The sequence below is a fragment of the Amblyomma americanum genome, chromosome 6, assembly GCF_052857255.1.
Source record: "Amblyomma americanum isolate KBUSLIRL-KWMA chromosome 6, ASM5285725v1, whole genome shotgun sequence".
Classification (NCBI taxonomy): Eukaryota; Metazoa; Arthropoda; class Arachnida; order Ixodida; family Ixodidae; genus Amblyomma; species Amblyomma americanum.
This window is the reverse complement of record NC_135502.1, coordinates 28,226,335-28,238,743: the sequence shown is the minus strand read 5'-3', so window position 1 is coordinate 28,238,743 and position 12,409 is coordinate 28,226,335. Positions and strand designations below refer to the sequence as shown.

The 12,409-nt window shown below is 45.0% G+C and overlaps 1 protein-coding gene across 2 annotated transcripts in view; it reads left to right on the top strand.

Annotated features, from left to right (window-relative positions):
* Positions 1-12,409, top strand: part of Ube4A (Ubiquitination factor E4A) — a 37,822-nt gene that overhangs the window by 8,967 nt on the left and 16,446 nt on the right. For both annotated transcript variants that reach the window (XM_077668859.1, XM_077668858.1), the window contains exons 7-9: positions 1,226-1,411; positions 5,971-6,088; positions 6,940-7,155. In XM_077668859.1, the coding sequence (XP_077524985.1) occupies positions 1,226-1,411; positions 5,971-6,088; positions 6,940-7,155 (520 nt within the window). The remainder of the gene's footprint in view (positions 1-1,225; positions 1,412-5,970; positions 6,089-6,939; positions 7,156-12,409) is intronic.

The following is a 12,409-nucleotide window of genomic DNA, read 5'->3' as shown; positions in this document are numbered from 1 at the left end:
CACTTCCCAATGAAGGTGTCAGTGACTGTGGCTTGTACTTGCCCCTGTGGTGCTTTAGTTTTTTTGCACCCCTGACATTCCAGGTTTGGTCACTTATGTGGCTTTCTTTGCCTGCACTAGCAGTACTCAAGGTCAAAGATTCTATCTGGCATACGTCCAACGGTACCGCTTATCCATTAAAGGTAGCCACAGGAGGAAAACCCGCAGACGTCAGGTTCATTGAATTTCGATGAGATGTTGTGATAATGTGGGTGCACACAGTTCATCTTTTTTTTTTGATGCTCGTGTCTTGCTGAAGTGCAGTTGCAGCTGTATAAATTTAAAAGGTGTACCGATAGCAAACAGCGTTGGGGATGCCTTTAGCACTTTTCAGCTAGAATGATCAGTGAATCTGTTTGGTCAGTGTTTGTGTGCTTTGGTTTCCATTTAATGAAAAGGGGGGCTCCATAACGTATTTAGTTGCCAAAGAGGAAAATTCCATAAAAAAAATGAAACCATAGCAAACTGTGCACACATGGAAACATGCTATGTTCATTGTCCAGTGTCAGGGCATTAAAAGAATGAGGAGTGACCAAGCATGTGGTATTTTAAACATGGTTTTATTAAGGAAATATAAGAGTAACTCGAGTCTTAGCAATCTGAGTGTAAGGTGCAGTCGTTGGACTGTCTTTTGAAGTGGTGATGATAGCGACTTCAGTGTATCACAATATATATTTTTTTCAATCTTACCAGCAGTTTGGTGCAGCCCAGTTGCTCTCTCGAGTGAAAGCAAATAATGCGATTTGCTTGTTTGTCTTTTTTCTTTAAATTTGTTAGTGTTTCGGGCCTTTCAGAGTGCTGAAGAATAATGACAAAAATAAAATGCCACCCCTCAAACATCTAAGACAAAAGCTTGACAGTTCAGCCAGTTGCTTTACCTAAAAACGTGGTGCCTTTGGCTCACACTGCAGATAAAGTTAGCATTTTGTCTGTGAAGCAATTTCCATATGAATTAGCCATATGAATAATGCCATGTGTGCACGAAGCACAGACGAACTGTTCACAGCACATTTGATGCTGAAAAGTCATGCAAAGCTTATCTCGAGGATGAAAATTTTTGTTGTAGGCTCATTAGCTTTTCTCTTTCTGTGCATGAGTTTTACTGCCTTACTTTGTGTAGCATCTATAAATTGTAATACTATAGGGAAAAGGCCTTATGTATGCACTTGTACAAAATGTTTTTTAGGCCCTGCTGGAATTCAGCACTCCTTCGGGCACAGGCGACCTTCGGAGCTTTCAAGAGAGCCTCCTTGGAGCACCACTTTGTGTGTCATGCCTGCCACGGAGGGAAACAGACATTTTTGAATTCTTTGACACGCCTTCTCAGTCCACTATGCAAGAACACTCCATCACAGAAAGCAACCTCTGGCTGGTGAGTGCCTCTTTCTACTTGCGCTCCTGAACCTTTGGCGGTTGTGAGGCTTCTTATTTCGAGTCTCAGAACGCTTAGATTGGCAACGTTTTGCAGGTTTTCGAAGTGCATGCTTACTGGTGCCACAGTGATGAGTTTTGGGCTGTGGCGTTGACTCAGTGGCTTGCAGAGCAGTTGTGATGCCTAGATCGTAGGGGTGTGCGAATATTCGAAATTTCGAATACGAATCGAATTTCATACATATTCGATTCATATTTGAGAAATTGGTATTCGAGAATTTCTGAATGTTCGAAAATTCCCGAATACTCGCCAGCGATCGTATACTGCGCAGATTTTCATAAATTCGACCGTGGCACAACCACATTATCTGGGCAAATTGGCCGATGATCGAGTTAAAATTCCAGGAAAACAATAAGAGGTCCTATTCCCTTCCTTCTCCGTCGTTCATCACGCGGACCGATCGCATTCCGACGCCGCTGGGCTTGACCTCGTGCGAAGTTCCGCAAGTGGGCTTTCCCACATATCATACGTGCTGCGAACAAGATGGCCAACGGCCCGCTTCGAACAATCGCAACGCGAAATCGTGTTTTTTTTTAATCATTCCGTAATACTTTACATATTTAATGCCCACATCCGAAGAATGCGTCCTGTCGCCGTCATATCTCTCCGAGCGTAACCTTCGTCATCCCGTTTTGTAAACTACGCGATGCGGCAAAGCCTACTTGCGGAATTTCGCGTGAGCCTCCTGAAGGGGCGCGTCGTGTTGTCACAATATGGCAAGCGATCCTGTAAAAATCCCGCCTATTGCATGGTGCATTCTAACCCGCGCACCTCTAGTGGCCATAACGGCAGGCGTGACAACGATCGGAAGGCCCCTGTCGCTAGGTCAAAAAAGGCCGCCACCGTCTGGAAGACGTTGAAGTAATGAGCGTTAGCTCTTTGGTTTACTAGATGAAGAAAGCGAAGAAGAACGCGCCACTCGTCTCGAGAAGCGGAATGTAATACCCTTTGAAACGGGGTGGATTGCCACCATGCTCGGATGATGGATGGATGGATAAGGCTGAACCCTTTAAATCGGGCGGTGGCTCAGGCCACCTAGCCATGACTTATGAAATTTTACTCGTCTTGATTTTAGCCAGCTTGGTTACTTCTACCCGCTTAAAATATACTTTCCCTTCACTGTCCTTAAACCCCAATGCCTTGGATAAATCAGCACCGCTGCTTTCCACTGTAGGGTGAAGCTCTTTACAGAAAAGTATCAAGTGTTCAGCCGTGTCCTCCTCCTCTCCGCACGCAACGCACAACGTGTCTATCTCGTGGTACCTGACTCTATATGTCCTGGCCCGCAAAACTTTCGTCCTGGGCTCGAACAACAAGGAGCTTCCCCTACAATTATCATATATATTTTCTTTGGTAATTTCCTGCTGAAAGATCCTGTATGTTCCCAGTGCCGATTTCGTTAGCATCCTTCTTTTCCACAGAGCTCTCTTTGTTTATTTTACCTTTTTCTTAACCAATAATAGCTGATTTGCCCTCCTACTGCTGTCCAGATATTTGCTTGTCAATTTTCTAGTTCGCTTTCGCTAGCTCGGCTACGTGTGCACGCACGCCGCCTAGCGCCATCTATCAGAGAAATTACGATGCACGTCTACCCACTGTCTAGTTGCACACCCTCAAGATACGTCCCAAACGGAATTTGCTTCGTTTAGGAGGTCAAGGTGGGCCTAGAATTCGGCTTTCGGTGCGATATGGTAACGCTTCAATTAGCAATAGCATGTATTCAATGTTTACCTGTTATTTAATTGTGGTTTTATTTCTATACCACAACCCATAGGGCTTTATTTGCCTACCAAATTCGGTATACAACTGTCCCCGGATGGGTGCCCGTTGTTGTCGAAGTACATATAGCGGAACGAATGTATACTTGTATAGTGGTCCCGTAATGGCACAGTTTTTTTACCCGTATTAGGATATTTTTTGGTGAGGGGGAGGAAAGGAATGAGAGGGCACAACCAATTTTCACGGCCGCCATCTTGCATTCGAGAAACCGAAACTATGCCACCATTTCGTCCCCTGACGTCATACTCGCATAGTTCTACCTCTATCCACCATATTGGACCGTGACGTCATCATTGGCACGTGGCAGGTGGTTATTTGTACAATGCTATTGTAGATGGCACTAGAAGTCTCAATGCGAGATGCTCTATTTTCTAGTTGCAGCCACAGATGGCGCTTTGATCTCAGGGTGGTAGGAGACTTCACGAAATCTCGAAACATGATGAGTAGTTGCTGGCACAGATGGCGCTGTGATCTCAGGGTGCTAGCAGACCCCACGAAATGTTGAAACGTGATGAATAACAGCCAACGCTCTTAAAAATAGCCTGGGCGCATAGTTTCGGTTTCTGAGCTTCGCCCCTGCGCCGTGGCAACTGCAACTGTTGGCCCGCGCATTCGCTGGTAGTTCAATCCCAGCTCCGCGCGGCTTTCGGACACCGACTGGCACGTTGCAGGTGATTTCTTTTTTCCTTTTTAGAAACAGTATCGCCATTCCGACGCCAGTGAACACCCACGCCAGTGTGTGTTCCCCGTCCCCTTGCATCTGTGTTGTTCTTCCAGCACTCCAGAACGGGCGGCTCGTCACGGGCTTACATGTGTTAGCACGATGGAGCCGCCTGATAAGGCCTCACTGCATCTTTTCATTTACAGCAGGATTAAAAAAAAAAAAATTTCGAGGGGGAAGGGGCGGGGGAATTTTATAAACCGAGGAAGGCCTTCGGATGAACCGGGCATTTCTTCCGGTCCCTTGAACTCCGAACGAATGAGGTTGTACTATTCATGCTATTTTTTGTTGCCAGTCTTGTCATTTTATGGATTTTGTTTTCCTTGACTTCATTAGCCTAGATACTGTCATGCTGTCTAATCAAGTAGTATACTTTTCTCTGCGCATCATGTTTTTTTATAGGGTACTGAGGCAGTCTAATCTTGTTTTAGTTGCAAATACCATACACTATTTTGAAAAAAATAAGGGCAACAACATTTGCTTGTTTATCATTTTCTGAATTTTTTTTGTACTGAACAGGTATTCGATATTTGATTCGATATTCGAAGCCATTTTTTCTTCATATTTGTATTCGATTCATATTCGAAAATTTCAATATTTGCACACACCTACTAGATAGATAACACTGAAGAGCACAAATATAGGAGCTAGTATATGGGACTGAAGGAGTGATTCAACATGTAGCGTGCAGGATTTTTCACATGGCACCAGGTGGCACTAAGCTGCAAGGCCCTGGGCATTTTATTTCATTTGTAGTGCACCAGCGCTTATAGTGGCCATTCCCCGCATTTAGCCGTTGCATGCTTGTCTGAAGCCTGGTTCTGGCAGGCGGCAACCTGCCCAGTTGTGTGTGCGTGTGCGTGTGTGTGCGTGCGTGCGCGCGTGCATGTGTGTGTGAGAGAGAGAGAGAGAGAGAGAGAGATATGACGTCTTAAGGTCACGTGACCTAGGTGGCAGACACACCACAACAAATACCTTAGCCTAGCAATGCTTAATGATGCAAAATTGCAAAACACACCCTGCTAGTACACATGTTCACATTTGATATAACTATACAAATCAGCTGCTATTTTTTTTTTTAATTTTATTTCACTGTTGCCTGATAGTTGGCTTTTTTAAAAGGCTTGGAAAGCATCAATGCAATGTATAGCAGCAAGTCCCATTTTAATGCATGACACATGAGAGAGCCCATGACGGCAAAAATCTACTGTGGAGTGAGGCCGTGTCTAGAGCACCAAGGGTGGAAAGAGTGCGCAAAGAGAGGGAGGAGGATATAGATGTGTAAAGCCATGCTGAGAGTGGAGAGGCGAAAAGAGCAAGCGAAGAAAAGAGAATGGACACTCGAGAGGAAGGGGAGGGGAGGTGGCTCGAGCAGTGAAGGCCGGACTTAGTGCCACATGTGCTTCCAGCAAAAATATTGTGCACAAGGACTGTGGCTGGTGCGTGTTTGGAAAAATAGATATCATTAAGGGTTCTTGGAGAAATTTACCTCGTGTGTGTCATGCAGTCATGTCATGCTTACACATTCTATTTCATCAAACCATCGATAGCCCCAAAATTTAAAAAAATTTTCTCTTCAGAGGGATTCCCATTGATATCACGGTGTCTGAAGTTACACATGTATCATGTACACTAATGTCTAAACATGGCTGTGCATTTTTTTTTTCAAGTATTGGTGCCCGAAAAACCATTTTATAATGGTTCATTTGTTGTGACTTAGTACATTGTGTGTGCTCATAATAAATTGCTGGGAGAAGCTGTGTTGCATCTGTAGAATGCTGCCAAGAATTTTATCATTTTTATCACTGTGTGTTGAAATTTAGCATGCAATAAATAATGGCTTTCTGGCCCACTATGCTGGGCAGATTGGACAGCACCTTTCATACAGTGTCGCACTTGTCCGGGTTAGGAGAAGTTAATTGCCAAATTTAGCTGCTCTTTGCAAATTTCTATAGCAAGTTGTCAAATCAAAGTTTTAGCACTGAATTTGCATTTTCAGCCACTGAAAGGACTTGCCACAGAGATGCACAATATCTTCTACACCCTTCTGAGACTGTCTCCAGAAACCCGTAACAAGACATTGTCATGGCTTGGCCGATGCATTGAGTCCTGTTCCGGTGAGTATAGCTTTTCACCTTTGCCTACTAAAATCATGTGATTTCTGTGGTTGCAGTCATGTCATTATTGATTTCCTCTGCATGCTTAATGTGTAGGCAGCTTGCAGGTGTTGACTGTGTGTGCAGGTGTTATCTCAATAGTGCTTGCTGCTTCACAGTGTCTGTGCATAATGGGCATGGTGATTGGTATTTAAGGCACAGCACTGCTTTGTGGTGCGCAGGATTTTTTGCAATGGCCAGTTGCTGCTATGCCATCTTCAACATTCTATGTGCCACAGCTTTCTCAATGCCACACAGAATTCACTGTTAAGCAATATACACTCCAGAATGAGAATCGCAAGCATACAAGGATTTTTGAAACTGCATTCTTTTAGACCTTGTGGTGATCACTGTGTGCTGTTATAGTTTGTTAAAAGCGCTTGTCCTTCGTGTCTTTCTCTTTGTGTCCCCTGTCGCAGCGCTTTCGAAAGTTTTCAAAGAGATACCAACTAGCTCAATTGTCCGTGTTACTCCAGTTTGTTTCAAACAACAGATTGTTGAGTCTTTCCAGTTTGGAATGTTGCCCAGCTATATTGCTTTTAATTAACACACAGTAATTAAGCAGGTGCTTGCACGCTACAAAAAATGCGCAATTGCCATTGACTGCCTGCTTCGTTAGACAGTGCGTCGTGTAATTTGGAGGGCGGAAAGCAGGATGTACACTTTGAGTGCCTCTGCAGTGTAGCTGATTAGCTTCTCTTCCATGCAAATGTAAGTGCTCATCAGTCATATTAGTGACTATTGTGTGTGCAAAGTGTGCCATTCTTCTGAACCCCTGTTTGTACCTTGGCTGCCCTTATACTACTGTGTAGATCGAGGCAAGCTGTGGAACAACCAAGTGTCGGAGCTGTTCCTTACGATGCAGAGGGGCGATGGCTTTGTCCTGAACCTGGGGGCTGTGCTTCTGCGGCTGGCACGGCCCTTCTCAGAACCCTGCTCACCCAAGCTGCTCAAGGTTGACTACCGCTATTGTTCTGTTGAACCCCAGTCCGAGGAACATGCTACCATCCTGAGCCTGCACATCCGCAGTGAGTCAATGCTCATGACTGAAAGGGTCTTGTTTTGGAAAGAAAGGTCTGAGAATGATGTCCCACATTTCAAAAGATAACTGTGGTAGCTGAAGGCAACATTTGCTGCCGCTCAATTGAATTACAATCATTATGGAATGGAGTAACATTGTCACCAGTCTGCAAATATATCCTCGTCAGACCCCGCATACATTATGATGCACATTTGTCTTTCACCGAATTCTTAAAAAACACATCACTCGTGCAGTCCAAGTGCCACTGAAAGTCAAAGAGTACTCACTGTGCTTCCACGTAGCCAGCGTTTCATGAAAAGCAAGTGTAAAACAATAGGCGCGCTCTGAGGAGCCTCCCAAGTTGGTTGATTTGTCTAAACCAGATTTCTGTTCCCAGCGCCCAAACAGCTCCCAAGTATCTCGTGTTTTCCATGAGGTTTGTTGCAATTTTAAGTACGCATTCTGTCATGCATGTATTCAACTAAATAATGTTGCATGTTTATGTAGGCCCAGAGGCCCGTAGCAGAGAGCATGGAGGAAACTCCAAAGGGGAGAACTATTGGACCTACGCCTGCCAAATTTTGTGTGTACATCCACTGGACCTTCGAGGCTTGATATATTCTTTTTGGATCAATGTGAACAGGCCGAACTTTTGCTGGGTTCTGACGAGGATATGTGTGCACACGAGTAAGGTGTCTCCTTTGTCAGGTGGCTCGTGTCTGGCACAGAATTGGACAACAATATACTAGCACCGTTATAAGAAAACGAGGGAAAGCAATGAGAATCACTGCTATAATTTGCAAGGCACCAATGCTTTCTTTATGAACTTGCCCTTCATGTAAATTTTTTCTAAGCATATTGTCCCCATTTTATCACTGCCTTACCAGCAGCAATGTCTTTTTTTTTTTTTGTGCATGGTTGCCACAATTTAGCTATGAGAAGATACTATTTGAGAACTCAAGTCAAGCCAGAAAGCTCGTCAAATATTTTTGCAAGAACACCACGTGCCCTACATGATGGCTACTGCCTGCAAATGCCTGCGACCAGTATGACCATGTCAACGGCATGTAGTCAAGTATCCTTGTAGTAGATGTTCATGTGGTGTTTGTTTTTTACGAAACTGTGTTAGCATGAAGTCGCAAGCAGCAGGAAGACAGTACCATGGTGGCAACGGATCGTGCCTCGAGGCAATTTTTGGTAGAGCATCTAGTATTCCGAGTTCATGACATGCATCTTCAAAGCGTGGTAACAAAGGTTTGATCGATTGTGGTTTATTATTGAACAGTCTTCTAGATGTGCACTTGGTAACTATGGGGTAACAAAGGTGTTTTGGTAAGGATCTTATTTTTAGTACATATGCACAGGTAAGTATTGCTCTTCTGTTTGCAAGAGATGGTTCATTTGTTTCTACATATAGACTACCGTATTTACACGATTTTAAGTCGACCCTTTTTTTGAAGTTTAAAATTCCAGAGTAGGGGGGGGTCGACTTGCAATCGAAATAAAACCTTGAACTGCCAATAAAAGCAAGAAAAACAATCTATCAGGGATGCTACTGCGATGTTAGAAGTTTTTGTTTGCTCTACGGCTCCAAGCGTAGCATTCAGGTATTCCACGGGCTTTTTGGCCAGGATTTTTCATTTTTTATTTTTTACTGTGCACACCTGTTACCCACCGCGATGGTTCAGTGCTACTGAACAGGATACTCGGGATAGAACCCGACCGCGGCGGCAGCGTTTCGATGAAAGCGAAACGCAAAGGCGCCCGTGTGCTGTGCGATGTCAGTACAGCAGGTTAAAGATCCCCAGGTGGTCGAAATTATTCGGGAGCCCTTCACTACGGCACCTCGTTCTTCCTTTCTTCTTTCACTCCCTCCTTTATCTCTTCCCTTACAAATGGGTTTCCGCCGATATTTGAGACAAATACTGTGCTACTTCCTTTCCCCCAAAACCAATTTCATTTCATTTCACTGGCGGGAAGGGCCGCTGTCCCGCTGTTCCAATCGCGGAGTCTGCGCCAGCGCCCAGGATTGTCGCTAGCTGATGGAAGAGCCGCTATTTCAGTTGGTTGCGCAATACGTAACAGCGGCGCTTCTGGGGAATGCCAATGTTTGCTGGAAGAGCCGACGCCTCGACACTGATCACTCTTTGTGTGGTGGTGCTTGGAGTTGGTGCTTTTGACTCGACTGCCGGCCGCGTGCTTCGCCATGAGCTCTTCAGGTTCGAAAAGCATTCGGCGCTCATTCACTGCAGCGTTCAAGAGGGAGGCCATCATTTACGCCGAAGAAACCAACAACTGCGCCGCGGGCCGCAAGTTCGACGTTTCTGAACGGTTGGTGCGGGAGTGGCGGAAGCAGCGAGACAAAATTTTCGATTGCGACTCCAAGCGAAGAGGTTTCCGCGGGCCGAAGTCGGGACGCTTTCTGGAGCTGGAGGTCAAGCTTGCAACGTATGTCACCGAAATACGTGAGTGATCGGTCCCTTCCAGTGACATGCGAAATGATCACGCAACAAGCCCGGGTCTTTGCTGCGGAAGCTGGAATACTCCGAACAGACTTCAAAGCCAGCAGGGCTTGGGCTTTGAAATTTATGAAGAGGGCTGGCTTCTCTCTTCGTTGGCGTACTAGTGTATGCCAGAAGCTGCCTGCTGCTTACCAGGAGAAAGTTCTCGCCTTCCATAGGCACTACCTCAAGCTCCGCGACTCGCGGCAATACCTGCTCGGCTGAATCGGCAATGCGGACCAGACTCCCGTCTACTTCGACATGACGAGCAACACAACAGTGAGCGTGAGGGGAGCTCGCGAGGTTAAGCTTCTCACGACAGGAAACGAGAAACTTCGGTTCACTGTTATGCTATCATGCTTGGCAGATTGCACAAAGCTTCGACCGTACATCGTCTTCAAAAGAAAAACTATGCCAAAGGAAATGTTCCCGAAAGGTGTGATTGTGCGAGTGAACGAAAAAGGCTTTATGACGGACGACTCAGTTATTGATTGATACCGTTGGGTGTGGCTTTTGAGGCCAGGGGCATCCCTCAAAAATCGCAATCCGAACCTCCTCGTGCTGGACTCATTTCGCGGCCACCTTACCGCGAAAGTGAAGGCAGAGCTCTGAAAAGAAGATACAGATATGCTGGTGGTTCCCGGCGGTCTGACGGGGCATCTGCAGCCGCTAGACATTGGCATTAACAAGCCATTCAAGGACTTGCTCCGGCATGAGTACAACGAGTGGCTGGCGGCAGAAGGGCGGGAACTTACGCCAACGGGGCGCGTGAAGAGAGCCTCCCTTGCGGCTGTGTGCGGGTGGGTGATTTCCGCTTGGGCGGCCGTTCCACGCGATGTCGTGGTGCGGTAATTTAGGAAGTGCGGGCTTTCCATGAAGGACGATGTGCTGTGGGATCGCAGCGGCAACGACGACGACGACGACAGCAGTACCACTGAAGATGACTCAAGTGAGGATGAATAGCCCATCTATGCAATAAATTTTCGTTTTTGAAGCGCTCCACTGGTGTTTTTTTTCTTCGGACATGCGATTGGGGGGTCGACTTACATTCGAGTCGACTTACAATCGTGTAAATACGGTATTTATGGGGGATGTTCTGTATGCACCAGTTGATATACGAAGACCCAGGTTATGTACGGGATCCAGTTTTTTTAGGTATGATGGTCTTGCAGACTTATACACAATGCATCCATAGTCCAAAGTAGACCGTACTACGGATCGGTAGATCTGTAAAATGCATAACCTGTCGGACCTCCAGTGTTTCCGTGAAAGTACCTTCAGTATATTTAGAGATCAAGAAGCTTTCTTTTTGAGGGTGTTTATGTGGGGTAAGAATGTGAGCTTTCGGTCAAAAGTTATGCCTAGGAATTTATGCTCTTGTTTTACTTGTAGAACAATTTCATTCGAGTGCAGGGCGGGATCAGTCTGCATGCCTCTTTTCAGTGAGAAAAGGAGGACAACTGTTTTTTGTGGAGAGAACTTTAATCCATTGTGGTCTGCCCAAGTCATTGGTTTGTTCAGTGTAAGCTGTATCTGTCTTTCGCATGTTGGTAAGCTGGAAGATATGCATGAAATTTGAAGGTCGTCAACATATACGGAATACATGATGGACTTTGGAATTATATTTGCGATATTGAGTTCATTTTTACAATAAAGAGTGTGGTACTTAGAATGCACCCCTGCAGTAAGCCATTTTCCTGGATGAATTTTTTCGAAAGTGTGCAACCTAGCCGTACACGAAATGAGCGGTCAGAAAGAAAGTATTTTAAACAGTTCAGCATCCTGCCACGGATACCTAGATCCACGAGGTCACAAAGAATCCAAAACCTCCCGGTGGTATCATAAGCTTTTTCCAGGTCAAAAAATACTGCCAGACAGTGCCGTTTGTGTATGAATGCTTCACGAACTGTGTTTTCAAGACGGACGAGATGGTCATTTGTACAGCATGCTTTTACACAGATGGCTCTAGAACAGCGATGCACGTTGGAAGTGCCGTAGTACAGGGGAAATGGGAAAAAATAGTAAGATTGCCAAGTTATGTATCAATCTTTACTGCCGAATGTTATGCAGTGTGTATGGCTGTGGACAAAATAGTACATGAGAACACCGAAAACAGTATAATATACACAGATTCCCTCAGCCTACTCACAGCACTGCAGTCAAGAAATGCAATTGAACGATTAGTAGGGCACATCATAGACAGCACAGAAAAAGTCACAACACAAGGACATATGATAAGGTTCTGCTGGGTCCTGAGCCACGTCGGCATAGAGGGTAACGAGAGAGCAGACTCAGCAGCAGTAAAAGCTCAAAATGGTGAAATCAAAAATGTGAACATACCTTTTAAAGACTGCATGAATTTCATACATAACAAATTAAAGAACAAATGGCAGAAAGAGTGGGTTAATGAACTGAACAACAAACTACACTTCATAAAGCCCACCTTGGGGGAATGGAAGTCATGCAGACACCAGGAACATTTTACTGAAGTTATCTTATGTCGCCTTCGCATAGGACACACACACTTGACACACAACTGCTTACTTACAAAAGAAGCCAAACCCGTTTGTGAAAAATGCGGCGACGAGCTCACACTAAACCATATCTTATTTACATGTTCAAACCTAGAAAAGCTAAGAAAGAAGTATTTTAGTAAATTTTATAATCAATGCATTCCATTTCACCCAGCACTACTCTTGAGTGATAATGCAATTGTCGACATTTCTTATGTTTTCAACTTTTTACGAGAGGTTGGTTTTC